Source organism: Poromitra crassiceps, assembly GCF_964638095.1.
Source record: "Poromitra crassiceps genome assembly, contig: HAP1_SCAFFOLD_522, whole genome shotgun sequence".
NCBI classification, from domain to species: domain Eukaryota; kingdom Metazoa; phylum Chordata; class Actinopteri; order Beryciformes; family Melamphaidae; genus Poromitra; species Poromitra crassiceps.
In genome coordinates, this window is record NW_028151886.1 from 25001 (window position 1) to 50628 (window position 25628).

The 25628-nt window shown below is 42.7% G+C and overlaps 1 protein-coding gene and 1 long non-coding RNA gene across 2 annotated transcripts in view; both read right to left on the reverse strand.

Annotated features, from left to right (window-relative positions):
- Positions 1-15300: 15300 nt before the first annotated feature.
- Positions 15301-19030, reverse strand: LOC310771324. The gene is made up of 3 exons (XR_014552409.1): positions 18899-19030; positions 17633-18714; positions 15301-16726 (listed from the first exon to the last, which is right to left on the reverse strand). It is a non-coding gene; the product is annotated as an uncharacterized lncRNA (long non-coding RNA).
- A 2297-nt stretch (positions 19031-21327) lies between these two features.
- The window catches only part of LOC310771323 (single-strand DNA endonuclease ASTE1-like), a gene marked incomplete at its 5' end in the record, with an annotated part of 36040 nt that continues 31739 nt past the window's right edge, over positions 21328-25628 (reverse strand). Inside the window, 2 exons of the mRNA XM_083663963.1 lie at positions 21328-21638; positions 22890-23025. Of these exons, the coding sequence (XP_083520089.1) occupies positions 21467-21638; positions 22890-23025 (308 nt within the window). The 3' untranslated portion in view covers positions 21328-21466. The remainder of the gene's footprint in view (positions 21639-22889; positions 23026-25628) is intronic.

The following is a 25628-nucleotide window of genomic DNA, read 5'->3' on the forward strand; positions in this document are numbered from 1 at the left end:
GGTGCATGAACATACCTACACACTATAGGGGTGTAAAGGACTCGTGAAACTAGCGTTTGCATGGATAAACGTTTGGGGATTTTTGCATTATTACAATCATCAGCAGTTTGGACTCGACCAACTTACCTCTGGTCTCTGATATGATAAATGAAAACAAGTCGTGGTCATCAGAGCCAGCCTTATTTTTTAACACCAGTAGTTTTACTTCATATTTCAGTAACTTGAGTACAGACGTTCAGTTTAAATTGTAACAACTTTCACGTAACAAAAAATTCCTTTTCTGAAATTAAACTAAATAAATAAATTCGAAAGCAAATTAACATATAGGTTTAATAGGTTTAAGGAAGGTCTTTTTCTTACCTCATGCTGGTACGCTGTCCTTCCATTCAAACTTGGAACAGCTTTGGTAACAGATTAGTGATGGTGACACAATATACAATGAGTATCAGCCACTGCCATCGGTGTATTTTATCTTATCGGCCAATGAGACAGTTGTAGTCAACAATGCAAAAATCGTCCATTTCCGATATTTAACCGATACATTTGTGCATCACTAAGGCCAACACGAGATTTATGTTTAATGGGAGCTGTTCTCATGATGTCAGTGGATTTGATGAGATGTTTCTGTTTCAGCCTCTCCAGCAGATCTGATCGTCAGACATGTTGTCCCGCTGCTGACTGTGCTGTTACTCATCACTGGCCTCTGTTTCTACTACAAGGTACTGAACATCTTTACTCAGTAGACCAGGGGTGCTCAAATTATTTCCCATGAAGGGCCAAAACTCAATCTGGGTGGAGGGCCGAGGGCCAAAAATAAACGTTGTGGAATTACATTAAAATGTATTGTGTTTTATAGAAAATTTACATTCTAAATCTAAAATAACATTTCAATATAATAATCTACTTTTTATCTGTTTGGTAATTGTAATAATTTGCAATTGGTTATATATATTTAAAAAAACATCTGCATTTGTGGGGAGCTTAAACACCCAGTTAAAAACAGTTGTATTTTCCACCTTTGTAATCAAGAGAGAAATTTGACTTAATTCACAACTTGAAAAATCCTCAAGGTGCTTTGAAAATCAGTTTCGTAGTGGCGACGTATATTGTACTCTTTCAAAACAGCCACTCTCTGTCTGCAAATGAGACAAACCGCTGTTGAATTTGCTTCGGTAAAAAAATACTCGTCTTGCCACTCCGTCCTAAACTTTCTTTTGTCAGTGTGCCACTGCCGTGATGATGATCTCTCCATCTTGCTGAGCTGGTGTAAAGCCAGTGACTGGGGAGGGATCAAATATCAGAGCTCACCCCCCAACCAGGTGATTCAGCCAACCAATGAGGAGCAATCAATCCTCAGATAGCAATGCCTCACACCCGTGTGATAGAGTCGAGGAGAGAGAATACCAGCTGCACAAAATTAACGTTAATCGTAGATAGAATCCTGACATCTCCATTCAGGCGCGGACTGCATAATCGGGCACGTCGGGCAACTGCCCGGTGGCCTGGCCTGCAAAAAAAATAATAATAATAATAATAATAATAAATAAAAAAATGACCCCCAAATCCGTGGCGGGCCAAAAAAAAGAGAGCGCGGGGCAAGCTTGGCCTGCGGGCCCCAAATTGGGCACCACTGCAGTAGACGATTGGTTAAATGAAACAGACTGTACATTTTAGCTAGAAGAGAGGTGTGATCCAGTAACAGCTGCTGTCATGTTTTTCCAGGCCAGAAGGAGGCACCAGCCAGGAAGAGAGAACATTGAGCTGGTTTATTATAACCTTCGTGGTTCAGATGCTGAAGGAAGAGAGGAGAACATCGAGCCAGATTATTATAACCTTGATGATTCCAGTGCTGAACGGAGTGAGGACATTGAGATGGGTTATGATGACGTGGGTGGTTCCAGTATTGTAGGAAGTGAGGAGAACATTGAGCTGGATTATGATGACGTGGGTGGTCCCAGTGCTGAAGGAAGAGAGGAGGACATTGAGCTGGATTATGATGACCTGGGTGATCCCAGTGCTGAAAGAAGAGAGGAGGACATTGAGCTGGATTATGATGACCTGGATGGTCCCAGTGCTGAAGGAAGAGAGGAGGACATTGAGCTGGATTATGATGACCTGGGTGATCCCAGTGCTGAAGGAAGAGAGGAGGACATTGAGCTGGATTATGATGACCTGGATGGTCCCAGTGCTGAAGGAAGAGAGGAGAACATTGAGCTGGATTATGATGACCTGGATGGTCCCAGTGCTGAAGGAAGAGAGGAGGACATTGAGCTGGATTATGATGACCTGGGTGGTCCCAGTGCTGATAGAAGAGAGGAGGACATTGAGCTGGATTATGATGACGTGGGTGGTCCCAGTGCTGAAGGAAGAGAGGAGGACATTGAGCTGGATTATGATGACCTGGGTGGTCCCAGTGCTGATAGAAGAGAGGAGGACATTGAGCTGGATTATGATGACCTGGATGGTCCCAGTGCTGAAAGAAGAGAGGAGGACATTGAGCTGGATTATGATGACCTGGATGGTCCCAGTGCTGAAGGAAGAGAGGAGGACATTGCGCTGGATTATGATGACCTGGGTGATCCCAGTGCTGAAGGAAGAGAGGAGGACATTGAGCTGGATTATGATGACCTGGGTGGTCCCAGTGCTGAAGGAAGAGAGGAGGACATTGAGCTGGATTATGATGACCTGGGTAGTTCTAGTGCTGAAGGCGGGTTGGGTGAAGAAGCAGCAGCCCAGGGATAGTAGGATCTCCAAGGATCTGATCTCACTCCAGATGGATGTCTCAGGTCTCACACAGCCAGCTGTCCATCACCTTAGTGAAGGTAGTGACCTTGAGAGTATGGGCTGATATATGTGCCACCTCAAATTGAATTCGAATTGCTCAACTTGAATTCGAAATTTTTCATTTTGAATTTGAATTGCTCTTTTTGAATTCGAAATTTTTCATTTTGAAATTGAATTGCTCTATTTGAATTCGAATTTTTTTATTTTGAAATTGAATTGCTCTATTTGAATTTGAATTGCTCTATTTGAATTCGAATTTTTTCATTTTGAAATTGAATTGCTTTTATATTTTGAAATTTTTATTTTTTAATGTGAGTTGAAAAACTGAATCTGAATAGCATAATTTTAAACTGAATTTATTTGCTTTGAAATTATTCAGTTTCCACATTCCTATTTCAAAATTCAATTCAAAATTTTCAGAATCTTGTGTTCAAAAATTTCAACATGTGTGTGCGCCATCCGGGTCCTCAAGGAGGAAGAAGAGGAAGGAGGAAGAGCAATCGAGCGCAGATTGACCGAACTCCTTTTTAGGTGAGGGGCCGAAGGCTGCTATCTGCTTTCGTTTTTGAGATGATCGATCCCCATTTTGAGGTTAGATGCTTTTTTCATATGAACTAAATAAAATTCTTCTGAACACGATTCCGTTTGTTGGCAGCCTCAAATCGAACGCAGTTTAATGAAAACGTAACTTATTAGATCAGGGAAACGTTATGGCAGTGCTATCGCAAAAACCAATCAAATGCTCGTTTTAGCGTCACATGACTTGAATCAGCCAATGATATTCCCGCAAACAGGACGTATAGGAAGTGTGAACAAACCATAACAAACGCATCACAGAACGAAGCCGCTGGTAAGTCTGTTAAGATAATGTTTAGCGAATATAATTCATAATCGTTTTAATAGTAATAGTAATACTACTTTGCTACATCTTTGATGCAGTCAATATTGGCAACCGGCTAGTGTTAAATGAATTGTCATCACACAAGTTGTCTCTTTGCTGGTGTTAGGCTACAGCTAACACCATGTTGGACGTTACCAGAGTGGGAAATTAATTATTTTGCGTCTTAAATCTACCAGCCACTTTAGTATTTCACCAGCATTTAGCTGCAGTGCTAGATTCTCACCCTGCACATAAGGCTGCTGTTGCAGTAGTGGCCTTGTGTCCATTCTAGACAAGGGAGACAAACCCCAAGACTGTGTTACAGTAGGCTAAGTGTATCTTGTCCTATAATTGACCAGACTAGACAGAGGTTGAAGTAGAAGAGATAACATTTATTACAAACGTTTACATCATCTGCAGCTCACCAGTTACTCGTGTCAATATTTTAACCTAAAATGTTTTAGCATTGATTTTTAAAAGAATTGCAAAGAATAACAGTTTTATGTTCTCCTGTAGGATGTGTTTTGGAGAGCATTGATAAAGGACTACCAGTACATCCCAGATCTCCAGAGCCTGAACAACGTTTTCTGTCAAGCTACGAATGAGGGCTAGGTGTGACAGGAAACATGTCACAGATTGTCTTTTGAAATGTAGCATATGAAATATAGCCCAATTAATTATAGTATATAGTAATCTTATTTTTTCCAACTAGAAAATGTTCAGTTTGTAGCAGCAAGGTGCATACCTCTGACACTAACACTGTGTTAAACTGTAAAGGTGGAGGTTACAGGTGTAGCCTCAGCAAGTGAGACATCCAGGTGGAATGAGGAGGATTCAGAGGAACTAATGCCATGCCAAGGGTTTTTATTTACAAACCAAATCCCTTGATTAATGATGGAAAATCATGTGGACAGATGATTTGGCCTAAAAGACAAACAAGGTATTAACAAAGGATTTGATCAAACAAGGGAAAACAAATTAAACTGTAAAGTAATATAATAAATCTAATTCAAATCAAATACTCAATCAATACTCAAACACTTCAAACGATGCATCTGCACATGGACAATCAATTGGGAAGAACAGAGCAGAGCAGCCTCCTCTCAACAGCATACATGGCCTACTGAGCTTCACCCAATCAACCACCCTTTATTGAGCCCATGTGCAGCTCAATCAGGGCCCCAGGTGTGGCTGGTTAGGTGGGGCTGAACTGGTGGGGGGATTTTGTACAACTAACATTTAAAAAAGTCTAACATTGAAGTATTTTTGACTCTGAAGAAGACTAGAAGATTACCTGTCAAAATGTCACTCAGCCCCTATTAATAAACGTGCAGACAGAAAAGAGTGCTCCATGTCTTTACTCCAGGCAGTCTGTGAAGTGCCCAGGTAAAACTTCTTTCTATGTAGGTTCCACTATAACATTTCTAAATGAAATGCTGCCAGTCACTAACACTAACCCATCTTTGCAGGCCACATCATCAGTGCACACTCATATTCATGCAACACCATTATTCAGCACTGTAAATGTTACTGTTGCAAACAGTATGAATAGTTAATTGATTGTGTCCCACATCTGTTATTTTGGAATAAAAAAATATTCTATGCCCTGAAATGTAATGTCATGCATAATTACTTAGATTTTCTGACATCACATTAGGAGGGGTTATGCATTGTCATTTATGCTGTGATGGTAAATAAAAGGCACATATATAAATGTCCTTATTTATTACAGGTAAAACCAAACATGAAACTACTAACAAGTACTGTACATGTTTTATAAAATTTAATGATAGCCTGCATATCACTGTATAGATTAAGACTGTTCTTCACAGCCACAAATATCAATATGCAAGATGATTGGCAGGGTTCCTACATGCTTTCCATTTTTAAATTACATATTTTCCCATGCAGACCCTATGTTCTTGACTGGATTTGATTTATGTAGGTATTTGATAATGCATAGTGACAGCAGCTAGATAGTAAATAGCATCCCTCTATCTGAACATTACTCACATCAACAAAAACTGGACTCAAAGTGGCTACAACATAAAAGCTGTCTTCCCCAACGTCAACGACGGGTCTTCATCCCATACAAGGAGCAAAATGATGTGTAGTAGCATGGAGACACAAGAGTATGGTGGTTGCAGAACATCTCTCCAAATCTGCGGGTATCTGCTGCAGTCTGCAGGTTTGGGTCCGTGATAGACACAGCTAGCAGTTGTCCTGTTCCCCATCCCACCGTCACAGTCATCGCCAGAGGCAATGTTCTCTCTTCTTGGAATCTCTAATAATAGAAATTGTAGTAGTTACTGTATGTTACATGTGTGGCCAACGTTGCTAACCTAGCTTCTGAAATGTTTACGGCTAGAATTCATTAGATCGATAATGCTACCGTAGCGTAATCTAGTTAACGTTACCTCCACCTCGCTAGCTATAGCAACATACTGTTCTAGCTACAGCCTACAAGGAAAATTCATTCATTTATCAAATGTCTTTATCTTACCAAACACAATTACGCTAGTTTCTGAGATAATATATAGTGTGGCATATACCTGTGAATAACATGTAATGTAAATGCTCAACATTGTGCGTTTATTCTTACCTGGAAATCACACATCGATCCGTAGCTTGTTTCTGTGGCAGTTAGCTAGTTGGCTAGCTAGCCCCCAACTAGGCTAAGCGCCACAGAAACAAGCTCAGCTGGTGTAGCTACGTTACGTTATGCCGGTGAAAATACATGGTAACCAGTTGGTATTTACCGTGGTTGGTGTCCTCTCGTCCATGATGATGAGCAGACAATGGAAAGACTGGCGGGCGGCTAATTTAATACATCCACGGGAGCAAAGACCTGTGGTGTAATCAGTACATGATGTTGACCTGTTGATGATGTCACGGGGTCGGGGGAGGATCAGTTCCGGGTTCACGAGATTCGCTGTCATGTACTGTTCAATGATATATACTGTATAAACATCCTTGTCCAACTCAAAGTGGTCTTCTATGATTGTAGCGAACCTGAATACAACAAGACCAAATAGTTCTAGCGGGAGTGGGTGTGTGGTGCCTCGGCCAAAAAGGAGTTGGGTCAATCAGCGCTCGATTGCTCTTCCTCCTTCCTCATCATCCTCTTTGAGGACCCGGATGTCGCACACACATGTTGAAATTTTTGAACACAAGATTCTGAACATTTTGAATTGAATTTTGAAATAGGAATGTGGAAACTGAATAATTTCAAAGCAAATAAATTCAGTTTAAAATTATGCTATTCAGATTCAGTTTTTCAACTCACATTAAAAAATAAAAATTTCAAAATATAAAAGCAATTCAATTTCAAAATGAAAAAATTCGAATTCAAATAGAGCAATTCAAATTCAAATAGAGCAATTCAATTTCAAAATAAAAAAATTCGAATTCAAATAGAGCAATTCAATTTCAAAATGAAAAATTTCGAATTCAAAAAGAGCAATTCAAATTCAAAATGAAAAATTTCGAATTCAAGTTGAGCAATTCAAATTCAATTTGAGGTGGCACATATATCAGCCCATATGAGAGTTCCCTTTAAAGTCCCACTGAAATCACAGCAGGAAAAAACAGAATAATTGAAAAGGAAGTCAGGACATGTTGCTGTTGTCTATCCATCAATATCATAATGCAGCCAATCAGTTGTCAGCAGGGGTGAAAGTGGTTTGAATTTCTTACAGGAACTACAGTATACTACCCCAACCTTCATCGTTTCATATTGTCCTCCTCCCGCCCCCAGCTTCATGCATCCCTGAACACACACATCCATTTTTTGAATGCCTGTATGGTGTAGAAATTAGAAACACTTGACAATATGTATAGTGAATTATTTAGGCCTATTTAAACATTACAACAACAGACTATCCTATGTGGACTATCATGTGTGATTTCAACTCTCCTTTTTGACCAAAACATTTACCACACACTGAACAATTAAATTGTTTCTCTCCTGTGTGAACTATTATGAATAACCGTGGTAGGCTACATTGTATGCTTTGGTGCGATGTACGATTTTGTCTTTCAATATATCCTCATTGCAGCCTAGCTGTAGTTGTTGGTGTTGTGCGGTTATTTGACTTTCTGACCACCCGCCAGAGTGCTTATTATGAGGCCAGAATAACAGATGCTGCCCTTGGCCATTGGGAAGGCTAACCCTTTACTTTTGGTTTTATTGATTGTGTATGATTCAACTTTTTATCTATGATATTATGTTATTGCATGTTTTTGTAGATTGTTGGGACTTCACTGGCCTGGAACAAACGGCTGGACTGGGGGGAATGAATAGCTGTGCCAAAAAAAGAAGAAGCTAGGCCTATGTGTTGTAGCCTATTGTATTTTTAATTTTATATTTTTCATATTTTTAATTTGCAAGTTCAACTGTCAGCTGAGCTCTATTATTGAAGCTTTGGCTAAAGCCCTGCATTTTACAATGATGTTTTGAAATAAACATGTTTAAAAATCGATTGTGTGTTAAAAGCTTGTGTTACGTTTTCATTAGCGTTAATATATTACAGTAATTTATTTTCAATGTCCGCTATCAAGAGCAATTTGGTTAGGCCTAGTAAAATCGCTGGGCAGGGCGCAGTGTTTGTGGTGTGGGAAATGTGTTAAAAGCTTGTATTACATTTTCATTAGCGTTAATACACTAAGGAAGGTATGTGACCATAATTAATTTCAATGTCCGCTATCAAGATCAGTTGGTTCATGAAATCGCTGTGCAGTGTTTGTGGTGTGGGAGATTCGAGCTGTCAAAAGAAGACAAAAGACTTGCTCCTGGCCAATCCCGGCGCTTGACTGCTGCGTAGGCGGGCACAGGGCGTGGTTTTGGCTTAACCTATGTGGGTTTCGAAATAACGCAGACAGACAGATAGATAGCCGAGTTGCAGCAGCAGCAGCACGGATTAAAACCACAGGTCTAAAACACTGCATTGGAACAATTTAGAAGCAATTTATGAGAGAGACTACTGTTGTTTATATTACCCTAATGACATAACGTCAGCCATGTGTTTCCTTGTTGGAAATTATGGATTGTGATTGCTTCTGCACTCTAGTCTGCAGCAATCGGACTTTGATTGACAGGCAGCTGCATCTCTTCCCCCAACGGCGTTCAGGCATGGAAAGTCTTACAGGAACTGCGCACCGGACGGTTCCGGCCCACTTTCACCAGTGTCACTCAGTAGTGAAGGCTCACAGCAAATCAGATGACTCCTTGACATGAATATTCATGACAACTCTCCCTGTCAAAGTTACTGAGAGTCTAATTGGTTTGATTGAATTGTCATTTCAGTTAGACTTTAATAAAAAAAAATCGGTTTATCAGTTTTTTTTCGGTTTATCAGTTAGTTCAGGTCCATTTCTTGTCACAGTGATATCTACAATATGAGGTTTGGAAGAGGTGGAGAAAGCCTTCAGGGATTGTGAAGAGGAATGTGACACGAGTCACACATGTATTCATCAGGGTCCAATTCAGAAACTGAAGAAAACAAAACATTCTGCTTTTGTGCATCCATTGTTAACTGTGGGGTTTGGATCTAATGAACCTCTTTAATAGCCAGACATGTCTATCTAGCAGCTGTAAGTAGCCGTAGAGGCCAACAAGCAAGGACTAGCAATCTATTAGTGTACAAATGTATGACTGTTTATACAATGCAATCTGCATAAAAGTTTCAGCAATCTCTTAAAAAACAAAAAAATAACTTCATGATGTTCGGCCATCATGCAGACTGCTCTTCTCAGAGACCCCACAAGCCATATACATATACTGTGTGTATATATGTGTGTGTGTGTGTGTGTGTGTGTGTGTGTGTGTGTGTGTGTGTGTGTGTGTGTGTGTGCAGTGGCGGATCTAGACATCTGGAGGCTCCAGGCCAAGCCGCCGGATTTTTTTTGTTGCCTTTTTTGGACGTATTTTTGCCATATTTAAAGGCTGTTTGAAGTTACATCCCCCCTCAGATTCAATGGGCATGACCCTCTGCATCCTCTCTCATTCTCTTTGTGAATCTTGTAATCTTTATATCTTTGTCACTTGTCATCTTTATATCTTTATCTTTGTCACTTGTAATCTTCATAATCATATCTTTATCTTTGTCATCTTTATATCTTTATCACTTGTAATCTTCATAATCATATCTTTATCTTTGTCACTTGTCATCTTTATATCTTTATCACTTGTAATCTTCATAATCATATCTTTATCTTTGTCACTTGTCATCTTTATATCTTTATCACTTGTAATCTTCATAATCATATCTTTATCTTTGTCACTTGTAATCGTCATATCTTTATCTTTGTTCATTCTTCACTAGAATCCAAAACAGGCGGCAACAAAAGCACAGAGCACTGTCCTTCTTTTCATTGTACACAAGCCAGGACCTGTTGATCTTTTCTCCATTTTTCATGTTGATGTAATAGTGACTGCTTGTGAATCTGTGCCCTTCTTGATTTGGGGGAAATATTCTGTCCTTCACCTGAACTGGTCCTCTCTGCACTATTGAGCAGTGCTCTTTGTCTGACAGCTGTTTTGGCCAGAGTGCTGGATCATCTTCAATAATACAAGTTGAAGTGCTACTCACTGGTTCTGGTTCGCTAACGTTAGCAGCTCCGTCCAGCTCCTCCTTGCTAATTTCGTTAGCAGCAGTTGCAGCGTCTTGCTCCCGCTTATCACTAGGCGCAGCGGCAGCCTTGAAATAGGCTGTTAGCTTAGGCAGTTTTGCAATGAAGTTTTCCTTCACCTCTTTCTTTTTCCTTTTTGAATCACAGCTGGGGTACATTCGTTTCATGTTTAGTATTCGTTTGAGTTCTGTTCCTGTTTACTTCCTACACAGGGAGGAGTGAAGTGATCATTGGTTGGTAGACGTGCCGGGGCCCCTCCTTCCCCCGTCACACCAGCCAATCCGGCAGTAAATTCATGGAATAGTCCAACTAGTGGGGACTGAGGGGGGGGGGGGGGGCCGGCCCGAGACAGCCATGATTCATGAATTTGTCGTTCTGATGCAATTTTAGCACGGACTCGGAGATACTAAAAAATAAATGCTCTGGTCTGCGAGGCCCTCTAGTGGACGAGGCTCCAGGCGGCGGCCTGTTCGGCCTGGTTCAAGAACTGCCTCTGTGTGTGTGTGTGTGTGTGTGTGTGTTTGTGTGTGTGTATTGTTTTTCTGCATAAATAAAGACAAAAAAACACTGCATTCTGGCATGCAATGATGTAACAAAGTAACTCATCGTTATTTGGATTAGTAACTGTAATATAATTCGTTTTTGAAATAGTAATCCCTTACATTACTTAGTTGCTAAAAAGTAATCAGATTACAGTAAAGTGTTACTGTAACTGATTACGGTAACTAAGTAATGTGTTACTGTAATCAGATTACAGTAATTTAGTAACGCATTACTGTAATCTGATTACAATAACTAAGTAATGCCTTACTGCCCAAAACTGGTGGGAACATAGGGCTGGGGGAACATAGGGCTGTGTGAACATAGGGCTGTGGGAACATAGACACGTTCCCGAAATATATCTTGGTAAGAAGTTAATATAGCGTTGTAGCATGACAAACTGCGGGTGAAACCTGAAGTTACCTCGCTAAGCCACTAATCTTGCTTCGTGGTATAGGCCTCAGTTGTTAGAATTGGCGGAGCCTGCGGGGAAAGAGTGCATATCGCCACCTATTGTAGCGGAGGCAACATGATTCTATAAAAAAATCGATTTCCCACCCGTGCTTGTATACTGGGACAAGGACAGTAGTCTGAGTAAATAGCCTAATCAAGCTATAACCATAGCTCCACTTCAGGGGCGGACTGGGATCATAATTCAGGCCGGGCATTAGATACCAAGCAGGCCAGGCCGATACGGGCCGACGCGCGTGCCGGCGTCCGAAGGGCGGCGGCGGAAAATTTGGGGCGTTTGAAGCTCAATTTGGGCCGTTTGAAGCCCAATTTGGGCCGTTTGAAGCCAGATTTGGGTCGTTTAAAGCCAGATTTGGGCTGTTTGAAGCCCGATTTGGGCCGTTTGAAGCCCAATTTGGGCCGTTTGAAGCCCAATTTGGGCCAAGTCCAATTTTACAATGAGATGCACCCACTTTAAACCTGAATAAAGTAATAAAACCACTAGTAAACCAGTAGGCGGCGCCTGGCCTGCTGTTCAGTGAGTGGCCTGGCCTGGCTTGCAAAAAAAAAAAAAACTTTTTTTTTTTTTTTGGCAGGCCAGGCCAGGCCAGGCCACCGGGCATTTGCCCGACGTGCCCGATTATGCAGTCCACCACTGCTCCACTTAATTGTGCATCAGAGTCCGCCGCACACATACACACAACACACAAATCTCAGGTGAGTAACATCTCATGCTCCTACACACACAGTCACTTATAGAAGCAGGTGCACAGCTTAAAAATGTCAGAAAAGAGAACAGTGTTACATGATTTTATATTCTCTGTTTTGATTTTTGTTCTTTGTAACCCCCCTCCCTATTTTTTTTATGAAGACAAAAAATGGTTGAGGAAAATGAAGTGTCCGAGAGTGTTGCAGCCTTTATATTCATATTCAGTGTGTTTTAGTATAATGTTAATTTAAGGGAAGTAACACTAATGGTAACTGTTCTTGTGAAAATGAAGGAAGGAGCAAAAATGTGGCAACATTTCCTCCATGACTTCAGAATTAAAGGCAGGAGAAGAAGAGTGAACAGGTTAAAAGACACAGAGGAGAGTAAGGATGGCGGTTTGGACCAAAAAGATTCACTGGAGCTTTGTGCTGCTTCTGGCTGGTGAGAGGACAGCATGTTACTGTTGTTGTTTTGACTTTTGTATAAACTGTACACATGCTGTCAGCTGACAACACCACGTCTTTAAAACCATCTCTTCAACCAAACTGTTGCTGCTTTTGATCAAATGAATCTTCATCAATAACAAATCATAAATACAGTATTTTATGTTTTCTGGCCCTCGACTTCCTCACTATTACTTGTAATAATGGTTATGTTGTTGCACATAATCCACATCCTGTATATATACTGTAATCTCACACAGCATTTTCCTTCATCCTGCATATATACTGTAATCTCACACAGCATTTTCCTTCATATTCACATTTCCTCTCACTTCTCATTGCAAAAGTCCAAACAAATCACTTTTTAATGTATGCTTTTCTGGTAACAGGGCTGACACAGCGTGCTCGTCCCCCTCTGTCAGACTTTACAAAACTTGAAGAAAATTCATTAAAAGCCGATGTCACTTACTTATCTTTCCACCATCATCTTTAGAAAAGGCAGGTGATGTCACTTCCTGGAAATGCTACAACTTTTGGAACAGTCCATTATATCTGAAGGGGTGTTTTCGTTAAGAGTAACAGGGTTGACGACAACATGGATACAAGACTATATTGTTCTTTTTCTCATCATTTTACACATATTAAGAATAAAACCCATTCATGAGTAATGAAACAACACTTGGGGCATTATATAGGTGTATGTTTTTTTATGATAGTTTGATGTTTTTTGGCCTTAATAGCTAGCCAAAGTAGAAAGATCAGACTGAGATACAGGTCATTTTCGCATTTTTTGCAAGATGCTTCACACAAAAAGTGTTTAAAACTCTTTAAAAACAAAATGAAGAAATAATTAATTTGTTTTTATTAAGAGACATAATTATTTGGGGAAGTAAATTATAAAATGTTTTATAGCTTATTTGTTGTTTATTTGGATTTACAGAGGAATGTTGTGATATCTAAAATGGCAAGTTTTCTGATAATCACCCATCTGCTTGATTTACATTAAATGACTTCTCATTGATGATATAAGAGATGCACAGCAGATGGCGCTACACGCCTACACAACTGTGATGTCGGTCATCTGCCGGGGTTATTTTGGGGAAGTCCAATGTTTCACTGTAGACGAGCGCAGCTGAACGAGACAACTGACAAAGTGAGTCAATACAGGCTACAGTATGTTGCAATCATTTCACCATGTGTGGTCAGTGACAGTGCAAGGAGAAGCATCAGAGAACATACAGTGCAGACAGTTGATTGTTGTGTTACTTATCAAACGTGGACCAGAACAGTCAACTATGCAGTGATTATCAACCTTTTCATATCAAGTCAAGTCAAGTCAAATTTTATTTATAGCCTATAGCACCTTTCATACACAAAGGCAATTCAAGGTGCTTTACAAAAAAATAATCGAAAAAAACAAGCAGCAAAGCAATGCACATATAAAAAAACACATAAAAAACACAGCCGACAGTTTTAGTTAAAATATATACTCAAATTAACAAACATGAAACATTATTTCTGTTTTAAATAAGTTACAAGGCATTCTTCAGTATTATTATTACATGTACAGTCCATTTGTTGGAAATGTACAGGAAAAATAAATAAAAATTACAGGCCGAGAGAGGCAGTAGTTTAGTAGCAGTTAAAAGCAAGAGTAAACATAAAGGTCTTTAGCTTGGATTTAAAAATAGGCAGAGTAGGGGCAGATCTAATGTGTTCAGGGAGTTTGTTCCAGTTATGAGAGGCATAGTGGGAGAACGCGGCTTCACCATGTTTTGATTTGGTCCTCGGGACAATTAGTAGACCAGTGCCTGAAGATCTCAGGGATCTGGATGGTTCATAGTGTAGAAGCATTTCAGAGATGTAGTGTGGGCCTGACCCGTTGAGAGATTTGTAAACTATTAGCAGAATTTTAAAGTCTATTCTAAGATTTACTGGCAGCCAATGCAGGGATTTGAGAACTGGTGTAATGTGTTCAGCTTTCTTGGTTCTTGTTAGAACTCTAGCAGCCGCATTCTGAATGAGCTGTAGTTGTTTAATAGCTTTTTTGGGAAGACCATTGAAAAGACTGTTGCAGTAGTCTAGCCTGCTAGAAATGAAAGCATGAATTAGTTTTTCAAGAGCTTGTTTGGACATAGACTCTAATCCTTGCTATATTTTTTAGATGATAGAAGGCAGATTTTCTTATAAGCTTGATGTGGGAGTTGAAATTTAGATCAGAGTCAATAATAATGCCAAGATTTTTTACCTGGTCCTTTGGCTTCAAAGATAGGGATTCGAGGTGAGCAGTAACTTTGAGCCTATCAAGGACCTGTAGCCACATACCCATTTGATGATGAACCCAATGACCCCAAATCTGAGAAAAAAATATTAGATTTTTATATATATATATAAAAATCAAATATTTTTTAGATTTTTTATGTATATAATTTCCCCCCCACAAAGATAGTGAAAATGTTGTAGTTTATAAATGTCCTCTGTTGCCTCCCTGCCTGCTTATCAGACTGAGTGGAGATGTGGGTGTTCAGTGTAAACAGCCTGATGTTTGTGAAGGATGTCCGGCATGCAGAGAGAGAGGAAACTCTCCCTCTGCTCAGTCAGTCCCCTCCTTATTAAGCTCTCTGCTCGCCCATCCTCTGACTTTCTCATGCTGCTGCACACCAGCCCACTGCCTCTGGAGGTCTCTCTCTCTCTCTCTCTCTCTCCATCTCCACCTCTCTGTCTCTCTGTGTCTCCATCTCCACCTCTCTGTCTGTCTGTCCATCTGTCTCACTCCCTTTCTCGCTCTCTCTCTCTCTCTGCCTCTCTCTCTCCATCTCTCTCAGGTTAGATTTTTACATTAGTCTCAGTGTAGCGGCTACTGGAGACAAAAGTAAAAAGCCGCTGAGAGGCTGAGATAGGTCTTGTTTGTAGATGAATTGACGCGCTAAACAAAACGAATTAGCTGAGATCAAAAATACGTTTTGAAGTTTTATTACAAAGAAAAATTAATAAACTCAACACAACGTGCAGGAACTTATATCAAAGTAATCACAGCGATCAGAAACTATAAACTGCGGTCAACAAAAAGTACAGCGACCTACTCACTCCCCTCTGTCCTTCCCAGCAACAGGTGAACAGGTGTATAAATTAACTGAGTAGATGGATATCACCGCCCCCATTCATTTGACCCAATTACTTCTATCAATCACTGCCATAATGGAATAACAAAGAAACAAAATAACCAAAATATAAACAAGCATAATAATACATTTTCCCAATTCATTATAATAATTCCTCATGAATCAATTCATGGCTCTTACATAATGGTATCATTCAATAACAGAGAAATGCATTCTCATCCATAACTTTTCCCTCCAATCATAATGTTTTCAAATGATTTGGCGGCCCATTTGCAATACCTTCGCGGCCCACCAGTCAGCCCCGACCCACAGGTTGGGAATTGCTGGATTGGAGATTACAATTTATTTCCAAAACGATTAAAAAAGATATATATATTCCAAGTTATTTCATAAGCCCCTTGCTAAAATGGTACACGCGCACCACGAATCCCCCCCCAGCAGGTGTCACCTACTCTACGAAGAGGTCACTTTCACGCATCTCAAAACCGTGCGTCATTCAACTCATTTAGCTCGCAACTATAACTAATGGATAAATGGCTCAAATGTCCAGTTGCTGTTACTCCGGATTGAGGTTTAGGGAAACCCGGTGACAAAAGGTAAAAAAAAAAAAATCCAACCCCAAACACCAGTGACAGATATGTTCTGTATGGATTTAACAGCAGCAGGTCAGAGACAGATATGTTCTGTGTGTTTTCTTTGCAACATGCATGAGTGAGGGGGTACTATCAGCATGGCAAAACAACTCAAGGGGTACATAAGACAAAATAAGGTTTGGAACCACTGATTTAGAATCAGAATCAGAATCAGAATCAGAAAGACTTTAATGATCCCCGGGGGGAAATTGGGACAAGTTACAGTAGCTCGCTCACAGAACACACATAGCATAAAATAAACAGTAGTAAATGCAATATTAAGCAAAATAAGCAGAAGAACACAACATAGCATAGAATAACAGTAGTAAATGCAATAGAAAAAAAAATAAGTAGAATGTCTAAGTAAGCAAAATACAAAATACGTAGAGTAAGTATACATTCCGTGTCAATTATCATTATTGCACCCTGGACTTATATTAAGTCGGCTTGTCCTATACGTTACACGTGGCTCAGCCAGGCACAGTTAACCTATCGGCTGGCTCAGTCTCAGGGAGACTGAGCGTCTCCGAGGTGCTCTTTTAACACATTGACTGCCAGCCCTTTTTTCAATGCTGTAGGTAGGTTCTGCCAGTTTTTTTTTTTGAGGATTCTGGCTCATTTTACAAGAGCCGAGGATTCTTTTCTGTTAAGACTTCGTGAACACCAATCATCTAAAAAGAACTAATAGAATGTGTGCTTTCTCTGTCTAAAAGAGTTAGTTTGTAGAGTTAGTAGTTATGTAAGCATTAGCAGTTGAATACAGCATGGTTTCAGCGTCAGAAAAATTATTCAGAGATAAACGGCTTTTTGTGAAATTCGATAGAACAGTCACTTTAACCATTCATTTTTGGCATCAGTAAGAGTCAGACATCTAAACAATAGTTTTGAACATTAATTTCCTCCATAACAGCAGGAAACCCCCCTCTGCTTCCAACTCCTCCCTCCGTGTGTGTTCTCCTCCTGCCTCCCTGGCTCTCCAGCGGGCGTGTCACAACGAAGTTGCTGCTGCCTGGCTGCTGCCTGTTTGCGCGGTGCCGCTGTTTGAGGAAGTCTGGGTGGACTCGCTCGTTTCGTGGAGTTTTGGTTGAGAGCTTTGATGCGATTCTGGTCATATTTATGCTGCGTGTTTCAAAGTGTGCATCCAATCTATTCTTGGAACCCCCCACCGTTGCCACCGCTGTGCATCAGCGCGAAAGTGAAAGCTTTTTCGCCATCAATTTTACAGTATGAGAATGGCTTCCTCGCGCTTTTCCGTCCAGTTTTGGGTCGCCTCTTTCTACTGTGGAGAGACATGTCGACACTCAGTGGGTCGGTAAAATAGATTATACACATTCAATACCTCCAATTCTGGTGTAGGAGACGTAAAAGGGGTTGATCGATGTCCCACCGTAAAAAAAAAAAATGTTTATGTAAGCCGAGATATCTCGTCCTTGGCACTCAACGTGTTAAGAGAGGCATTAAATAGACCAATGGCCACAGGCAGGAATGATTTCCTGTGCCTCTCCGTGTTGCATCTAGGTGGAATCAGTCTCTCACTGAACGTACTCCTGTGTTTGACTAGCACGTCGTGGAGTGGGTGCGAGTCATTGCTCATGATGGAGCGTAGCCTGGACAACGTTCTCTTCTCTGACACCGCAGTCAGAGAGCCCAGATCCAGCCCCACAATGTCCCTGGCCTTACGGATCAGTTTGTTGAGTCTGTTGGCATCCGCTGCCTTCAGCCTGCTGCCCCAGGTGAAGTCTGTGAAGGCTGATGATTTTGTGAAAAGGTATACATTCAGTTGTTTTAAATGTGTGTGGCGTGTTTATGATTAAAATAATACTTATTTGTATTGATGAATTTCTGGAAATTTCAGGGCAGGCGACCCCATTTGAATTCCATGTGACCCCAAAGCCTGGCCTTTGCAATTCATTTATTTTCTCATTCAAAGAAAAGGTCAAAAGCCTTTTCAGCATCTAGCAAGAGAGGGACCTCTGGATGTTGAGAGGACAGGCTAGAGGAATACGGGATATTGTACAGTCTGATTGGATTGGAAAATAAAAATCATTTTTTTATTAAGCCTATTTGATCTGGTGAAATGAGAGCGAGAATAACCTTTTCAAGACGAGCAGCAAGTATTTTAGCTAACAATTCCATGCTAACCTTCAAAAGACCGATCGGTTCATAAGAACCTGGTCGAGTAGGTCCTTGCACGCCTACAATTTTAATTCTTCTCGTCTGTATTCTTTTTCAGCAGATCAGCCACTACACTATTTGGTCTGCACGCTAAAACTGTTCATCATTTCATAAGGTTTAAAAAGGCTCCAATCTGATATGATGTACTTATGCGGCCAAAAGCTTTTGGCATCTGGTCATCTGGTAAAAAAGCAGAAACGGGGGTAGTAGATCTGGCGGATACGGAATAAGTAAATGAGTGTAAGTAAGTTAGTTATCTTAACAAGCTATGTAGCTAATACAAGTCAAAAGAACTCAACCCAAATCAAAGCAGAAGAGATCAAGACTAGCTTCTCCTTTGAGGGAGAGCCTGGTGCTTTGAGAGAGAGAGAGCCTGGTGCTTTGAGAGAGAGAGAGAGCCTGGTGCTTTGAGAGACAGCCTGGTGCTTTGAGAGAGAGCCTGGTGCTTTGAGAGAGAGAGAGCCTGGTGCTTTGAGAGAGAGAGAGCCTGGTGCTTTGAGAGAGAGAGAGCCTGGTGCTTTGAGAGAGAGAGCCTGGTGCTTTGAGAGAGAGAGCCTGGTGCTTTGAGAGAGAGCCTGGTGCTTTGAGAGAGAGAGAGCCTGGTGCTTTGAGAGAGAGAGAGAGCCTGGTGCTTTGAGAGAGAGAGAGCCTGGTGCTTTGAGAGAGAGAGAGAGCCTGGTGCTTTGAGAGAGAGAGAGCCTGGTGCTTTGAGAGAGAGAGAGCCTGGTGCTTTGAGAGAGAGAGAGAGTCTGGTGCTTTGAGAGAGAGAGAGCCTGGTGCTTTGAGAGAGCCTGGTGCTTTGAGAGAGAGAGCCTGGTGCTTTGAGAGAGAGAGCCTGGTGCTTTGAGAGAGAGAGAGCCTGGTGCTTTGAGAGAGAGAGAGAGAGCCTGGTGCTTTGAGAGAGAGAGCCTGGTGCTTTGAGAGAGAGAGCCTGGTGCTTTGAGAGAGAGAGAGCCTGGTGCTTTGAGAGAGAGAGCCTGGTGCTTTGAGAGAGAGCCTGGTGCTTTGAGAGAGAGAGAGCCTGGTGCTTTGAGAGAGAGAGAGCCTGGTGCTTTGAGAGAGAGAGAGAGCCTGGTGCTTTGAGAGAGAGAGAGCCTGGTGCTTTGAGAGAGAGAGAGAGCCTGGTGCTTTGAGAGAGAGAGAGCCTGGTGCTTTGAGAGAGAGAGCCTGGTGCTTTGAGAGAGAGAGAGAGCCTGGTGCTTTGAGAGAGAGAGAGCCTGGTGCTTTGAGAGAGAGAGAGAGCCTGGTGCCTTGAGAGAGAGAGAGAGCCTGGTGCTTTGAGAGAGAGCCTGGTGCTTTGAGAGAGAGAGAGCCTGGTGCTTTGAGAGAGAGAGAGAGCCTGGTGCCTTGAGAGAGAGAGAGCCTGGTGCTTTGAGAGAGAGCCTGGTGCTTTGAGAGAGAGAGAGCCTGGTGCTTTGAGAGAGAGAGAGCCTGGTGCTTTGAGAGAGAGAGAGCCTGGTGCTTTGAGAGAGAGAGAACCTGGTGCTTTGAGAGAGAGAGAGCCTGGTGCTTTGAGAGAGAGAGAGCCTGGTGCTTTGAGAGAGAGAGAGAGCCTGGTGCTTTGAGAGAGAGAGAGCCTGGTGCTTTGAGAGAGAGAGAGCCTGGTGCTTTGAGGGAGAGAGAGCCTGGTGCTTTGAGAGAGAGAGAGCCTGGTGCTTTGAGAGAGAGAGCCTGGTGCTTTGAGAGAGAGAGAGCCTGGTGCTTTGAGAGAGAGAGAGAGAGCCTGGTGCTTTGAGAGAGAGAGAGCCTGGTGCTTTGAGAGAGAGAGAGCCTGGTGCTTTGAGAGAGAGAGAGAGCCTGGTGCTTTGAGAGAGAGAGAGAGCCTGGTGCTTTGAGAGAGAGAGAGCCTGGTGCTTTGAGAGAGCCTGGTGCTTTGAGAGAGAGAGAGCCTGGTGCTTTGAGAGAGAGAGAGAGCCTGGTGCTTTGAGAGAGAGAGAGAGCCTGGTGCTTTGAGAGAGCCTGGTGCTTTGAGGGAGAGAGAGCCTGGTGCTTTGAGAGAGAGAGAGCCTGGTGCTTTGAGAGAGAGAGCCTGGTGCTTTGAGAGAGAGAGAGCCTGGTGCTTTGAGAGAGAGAGAGAGCCTGGTGCTTTGAGAGAGAGAGAGAGCCTGGTGCTTTGAGAGAGCCTGGTGCTTTGAGGGAGAGAGAGCCTGGTGCTTTGAGAGAGAGAGAGCCTGGTGCTTTGAGAGAGAGAGCCTGGTGCTTTGAGAGAGAGAGAGAGCCTGGTGCTTTGAGAGAGAGAGCCTGGTGCTTTGAGAGAGAGAGAGAGCCTGGTGCTTTGAGAGAGAGAGAGCCTGGTGCTTTGAGAGAGCCTGGTGCTTTGAGAGAGAGAGCCTGGTGCTTTGAGAGAGAGAGAGCCTGGTGCTTTGAGAGAGAGAGAGAGCCTGGTGCTTTGAGAGAGAGAGAGCCTGGTGCTTTGAGAGAGAGCCTGGTGCTTTGAGAGAGAGAGAGAGCCTGGTGCTTTGAGAGAGAGAGAGAGCCTGGTGCTTTGAGAGAGAGAGAGCCTGGTGCTTTGAGAGAGAGAGAGCCTGGTGCTTTGAGAGAGAGAGAGCCTGGTGCTTTGAGAGAGAGAGAGCCTGGTGCTTTGAGAGAGAGCCTGGTGCTTTGAGAGAGAGAGAGCCTGGTGCTTTGAGAGAGAGCCTGGTGCTTTGAGAGAGAGAGAGCCTGGTGCTTTGAGAGAGAGAGAGCCTGGTGCTTTGAGAGAGAGAGAGCCTGGTGCTTTGAGAGAGAGAGAGAGCCTGGTGCTTTGAGAGAGAGAGAGCCTGGTGCTTTGAGAGAGAGAGAGCCTGGTGCTTTGAGAGAGAGAGCCTGGTGCTTTGAGAGAGAGAGAGCCTGGTGCTTTGAGAGAGAGAGAGCCTGGTGCTTTGAGAGAGAGAGCCTGGTGCTTTGAGAGAGAGAGAGCCTGGTGCTTTGAGAGAGAGAGAGTCTGGTGCTTTGAGAGAGAGAGCCTGGTGCTTTGAGAGAGAGAGAGCCTGGTGCTTTGAGAGAGAGCCTGGTGCTTTGAGAGAGAGAGAGCCTGGTGCTTCTTCTCAGTTCTAAAAGAGACATGACAGATTCAGAGCAGGAAAGGGATTTCCTGGAGAAAAGGCTGGCGGTCACATGATCTACAGGCTGGGTTTGTCCCCTCCCCCCGTGGTTTCCTGAGGCTCGAGCACGGCGGCCAGCAGGCGGCGGTATAGCTGTATGCTGGTGGACTTCCTGTCCAGGAGAAGCTCGGGGGTCTTCCCTGTCTTCAGCCTGGAAACCAGCTGGTGGGCCAGCGGTCCCTGGTACAACCTGGTGAACATCAGATGATTAAGATCACATCACATCAGCCAGTAGCATCTCAAGGTGTGGCCACTCTCCATACTTTTTTAGACTGATTCCAAATGGGGGAAGGGAGGGGGGGGGGTTGTACTGTAGGCTCAACTCAACCACCACCGATGTGTAGCACCAAACTGGGTGATGCACGGCAGCCAGTTTGTGGCAGAACGCTCAGCACACATCAGCCTATCACGGTGGAGGGTTGAGGACTGAATGGGCCAATTACGTAACGACCCCAAACGCGTATCCGAAGCGCCTCGCGAAGGCACTTTTATTTCGGCGTCCTTGTTAACAGGGGAGACCGATCACACCGGCCGCCTCGCGATGCTGCAGCAAGAGTTTCGGCGTCGGGTCTATTTTTGACGCATTTCCACTCCTTTTCTCAGTCATGTCCCACATATTGAGGTGACGTTCCCCTTTTTGATTAGCTCTATCCAAACCACTGAGAGAGAGAGAGAGAGAGAGAGATCTTTTGACATCCTTAGTCTTCTATGACAGACTATCTTACAGATTATTTTACAGACTATCTTACAGACTATCTTACAGACTAGCTTTGGGTTGTGAGCTGTTGGTCAGGATAAAAGAAGACATTTGAGGGATGTCTTCTTGGGCTTTGCGGAAAAAAATTATCACCCTTTTTTCACCATTTTATAGTCGGACAAAACAATGAATTGATTAGTCTAAAATAATCAACAGATGAATGGATAATAATGAAAATAATCATTAGTTACAGCCCTACCCAGCATTGGTAATGTGTCCCAACATTGTCCCACACAAACATACTCTTGGTCCCACATGTGGCTTGCTGGGGTCTGGTCTATGATGCTTCTGCTGTCCCAGCCATCAGGGACTGATGCTTCTGGTGTCCCAGCCATCAGGGACTGATGCTTCTGGTGTCCCAGCCATCAGGGACTGATGCTTCTGGTGTCCCAGCCATCAGGGACTGATGCTTCTGCTGTCCCAGCCATCAGGGACTGATGCTTCTGGTGTCCCAGCCATCAGGGACTGATGCTTCTGCTGTCCCAGCCATCAGGGACTGATGCTTCTGCTGTCCCAGCCATCAGGGACTGATGCTTCTGGGGTCCCAGCCATCAGGGAACGGGGACTCGACTCTGACACTTCTTTGGCGACTGGGACTTTGAACTCAACTCTGACTCGTGATATAGTGACTTGAGTACAACACTGCAGTTATTTATTATACACAGAATATTTGTGGAGTCTCACCATGCGAGGTGGGGTTCAGGTAGCGGGCAGCCCAGCAGCTGGTTCAGGTGATGGGCATTCTTCAGGCAGGACTGCCATTGGTTGAAAGCGTGAGCCACGCCCACATCCCGCTTCTGCGTCATCTCTGCCTGCAGAGCTGCCCCACACACACACACACACACACATACATTTCATGCATGTCAGTGGATATTGTGTGTGTACTGTGCTGTGCATATAGAGCGGTTAATTCCCGCCATAGTGCACTTTTTTTTCTTTTTTTTTTTGGGTCCGAGTGAAATGTTCTATGGTCTCTTGTGATTCTGAATATAGTTTAATCACTTGGTTTGACCAAGTAAAACCATTTTTATAAGCGTTTCACTAAACGTCTATGGAAAAATGAATGGGAAATGAAATCAAGTGTGTGTGACTTAAGCTTAATTTATACTTATTAGAAAGTGTCGCTCAGCACATGGTCGCAGACGAAAAAGAAAGTGTCGCTCATGGTGTTGCATTTATACTTCAGTCAACGTTTGCCTCTGTTCAACGGTCACGTGACACTTGAACGCTGTTAGTGCAGACAGCCAAGATAAGAGAGGGAATGGAACGCACAGTGAAACCACCTCGGAGGCAAGATGTAACGTACTTGACTGCAGCCGCATACAGTATAAACAGCACACAACCACACAACTCACCTTCTCTCTCTCTGGGAAATGCACAATGTTCTTTGTGATTTTCACGAAGTCATACATCAAGGACAGGCTGATAAAAATAGCGGGGACACGTTCATTCATTTCAATCGAGTGAAAACCAAAACAAGGAAGTCAAGTGCGCGTGCCGTCTATATAGCCAATCAGACTTGCGCGACACATCGTGACGTAGTCAGCGACACTAGACATTTCACCAGGCACTGCTCGCCGACGCTTGAAAGTGTCGACTCAAGTCCTCATTTCTGTCAGCGACCGTTTCAAAAGTGTCAGCAGACGAAGCATAAATTGGGCTTTAGGCCGGTGGTTCTCAAACTTTTTCACATCAAGGACCCCTAAACGGACGCAAATTAGACCACGGACCCCCATTTGATAAGATTTTGTCCCAGGGTTTCCCATCTGATCAGACGTTTTGCTTTTGTATGTTTTATTACAGAAAGTGTATGAAACCCATGAGCAAAATAGTCATGTAAATGTCACTGTGATTCTTATGGATGGAATTATAGTGGAAATATTGTTCCCCTTTTTGCTGGGGACCCCCTGCAACCCCCTCAAGGACCCCTGGGGGTCCAAGAACCCCACTTTAAGAATCACTGACTTCGGCACTCTAGAACAGTGGTTCTCAACTGGTGTAGCCTCAGGACCCACTATTTTCCTTGTCATGAAGTCGCGACCCAAATTTCAGATTTTTTTTTAAACCACTCAAATTTATTGCACAAAAAATAGTGCATTAATTTAATACACAATGCCTTCATGCACTGTTATAAACCTCAAATGAACAAAAAAGTGCAACAGAAATGCAACTAGGGCTAAAAACCAATTGAAATAAGGCAGACTTGAATTACAGGCCTATATGTTTTTAAATTTAAACAAGCCAAACTGGTCATGCTCAGAAAGTCTTATTTGAACTGTATGAAATATGAAATAAAAAGCAGACTTATCTTGAATTACATGCCTATATGTTTTTAAACAAGTTAATAATAATAATAATAATAATAATAATAATAATAATAATAATAATAATAAATATAGCCGCAAGCGGCGATGCGGGGTCCAAGCTTCCGGTGACTTGGGGGGTATATGTCAGATAGTGCACATTTATTCAGACTTGGTATGTGCACAAGTAAACAAAGTTTGGTTGAGATCCGGTGACCTGACGGTTTCCAAGCAGTACTAGTAGTAGTAGTAGTAGCAGTAGTAGTAATAGTGTTGGTAGTAGAGGGAGTGGTAGCAGTAGTAGCAGCAGAAGTACTAAGAATAGTAAATGGTAAATGGACTGCATTTATATAGCGCTTTTATCCAAAGCGCTTTACAATGTGCCTACATTCACCCATTCACACACCGAAGGCGGCCAGCTGCCACGCAGGGTGCTGGCACAGCCATCGGGAGCAATTTGGGGTTCAGTGTCTTGCCCAAGGACACTTCGACGTGCGGACTGGAGGAGCCGGGGAACGAACCACCAACCTTCTAATTAGTGGACAACCCGCTCTACCTCCTGAGCCACAGCCGCCACTAGTAGCCAATAGTAGTAGTAGTAGTAGCAGCAGCAGCAGTAGTAGTGGTGGTTGGCTGTTATAGCGCCACCATCTGGTGGATTGGTGTATTTTTTTCCTTTGAGTAGTGGGTGATGTCTTGAAACTTGAAGTAGTACTTGGATAGAAAGCAGTTTTTGTGTACAATATCCCTTTAAGTATCTGGACAGAAAGTGGTATTTGGGTAGAACATACTGTCAATACGACAAGTACTTCTCTGGCTCTGCAGATACATATAATATGGTCTACAAAGTTAAATACAACAGTCTGGATAGCTCACTTGGTAAAGCTCATGACTTATGCTAACTAAAGACTATTGTGGCTCAAAGTTCAAACCCCATGTGGGATGAACAATTTTCAACTTCAGACAGTTAAGTCAGTAATAGTAATTAAAACCCCACATGTTGCCTCCTTATTTTGCGGTGTTTCATGAACTTTTTCAATATCTTGGAAATGTTAGCTGGAGATTGCGTGGCTGTGTTCAAGAACGTGTTTTGCAACAGGAGAGGTTAGTTCTTGTCTCA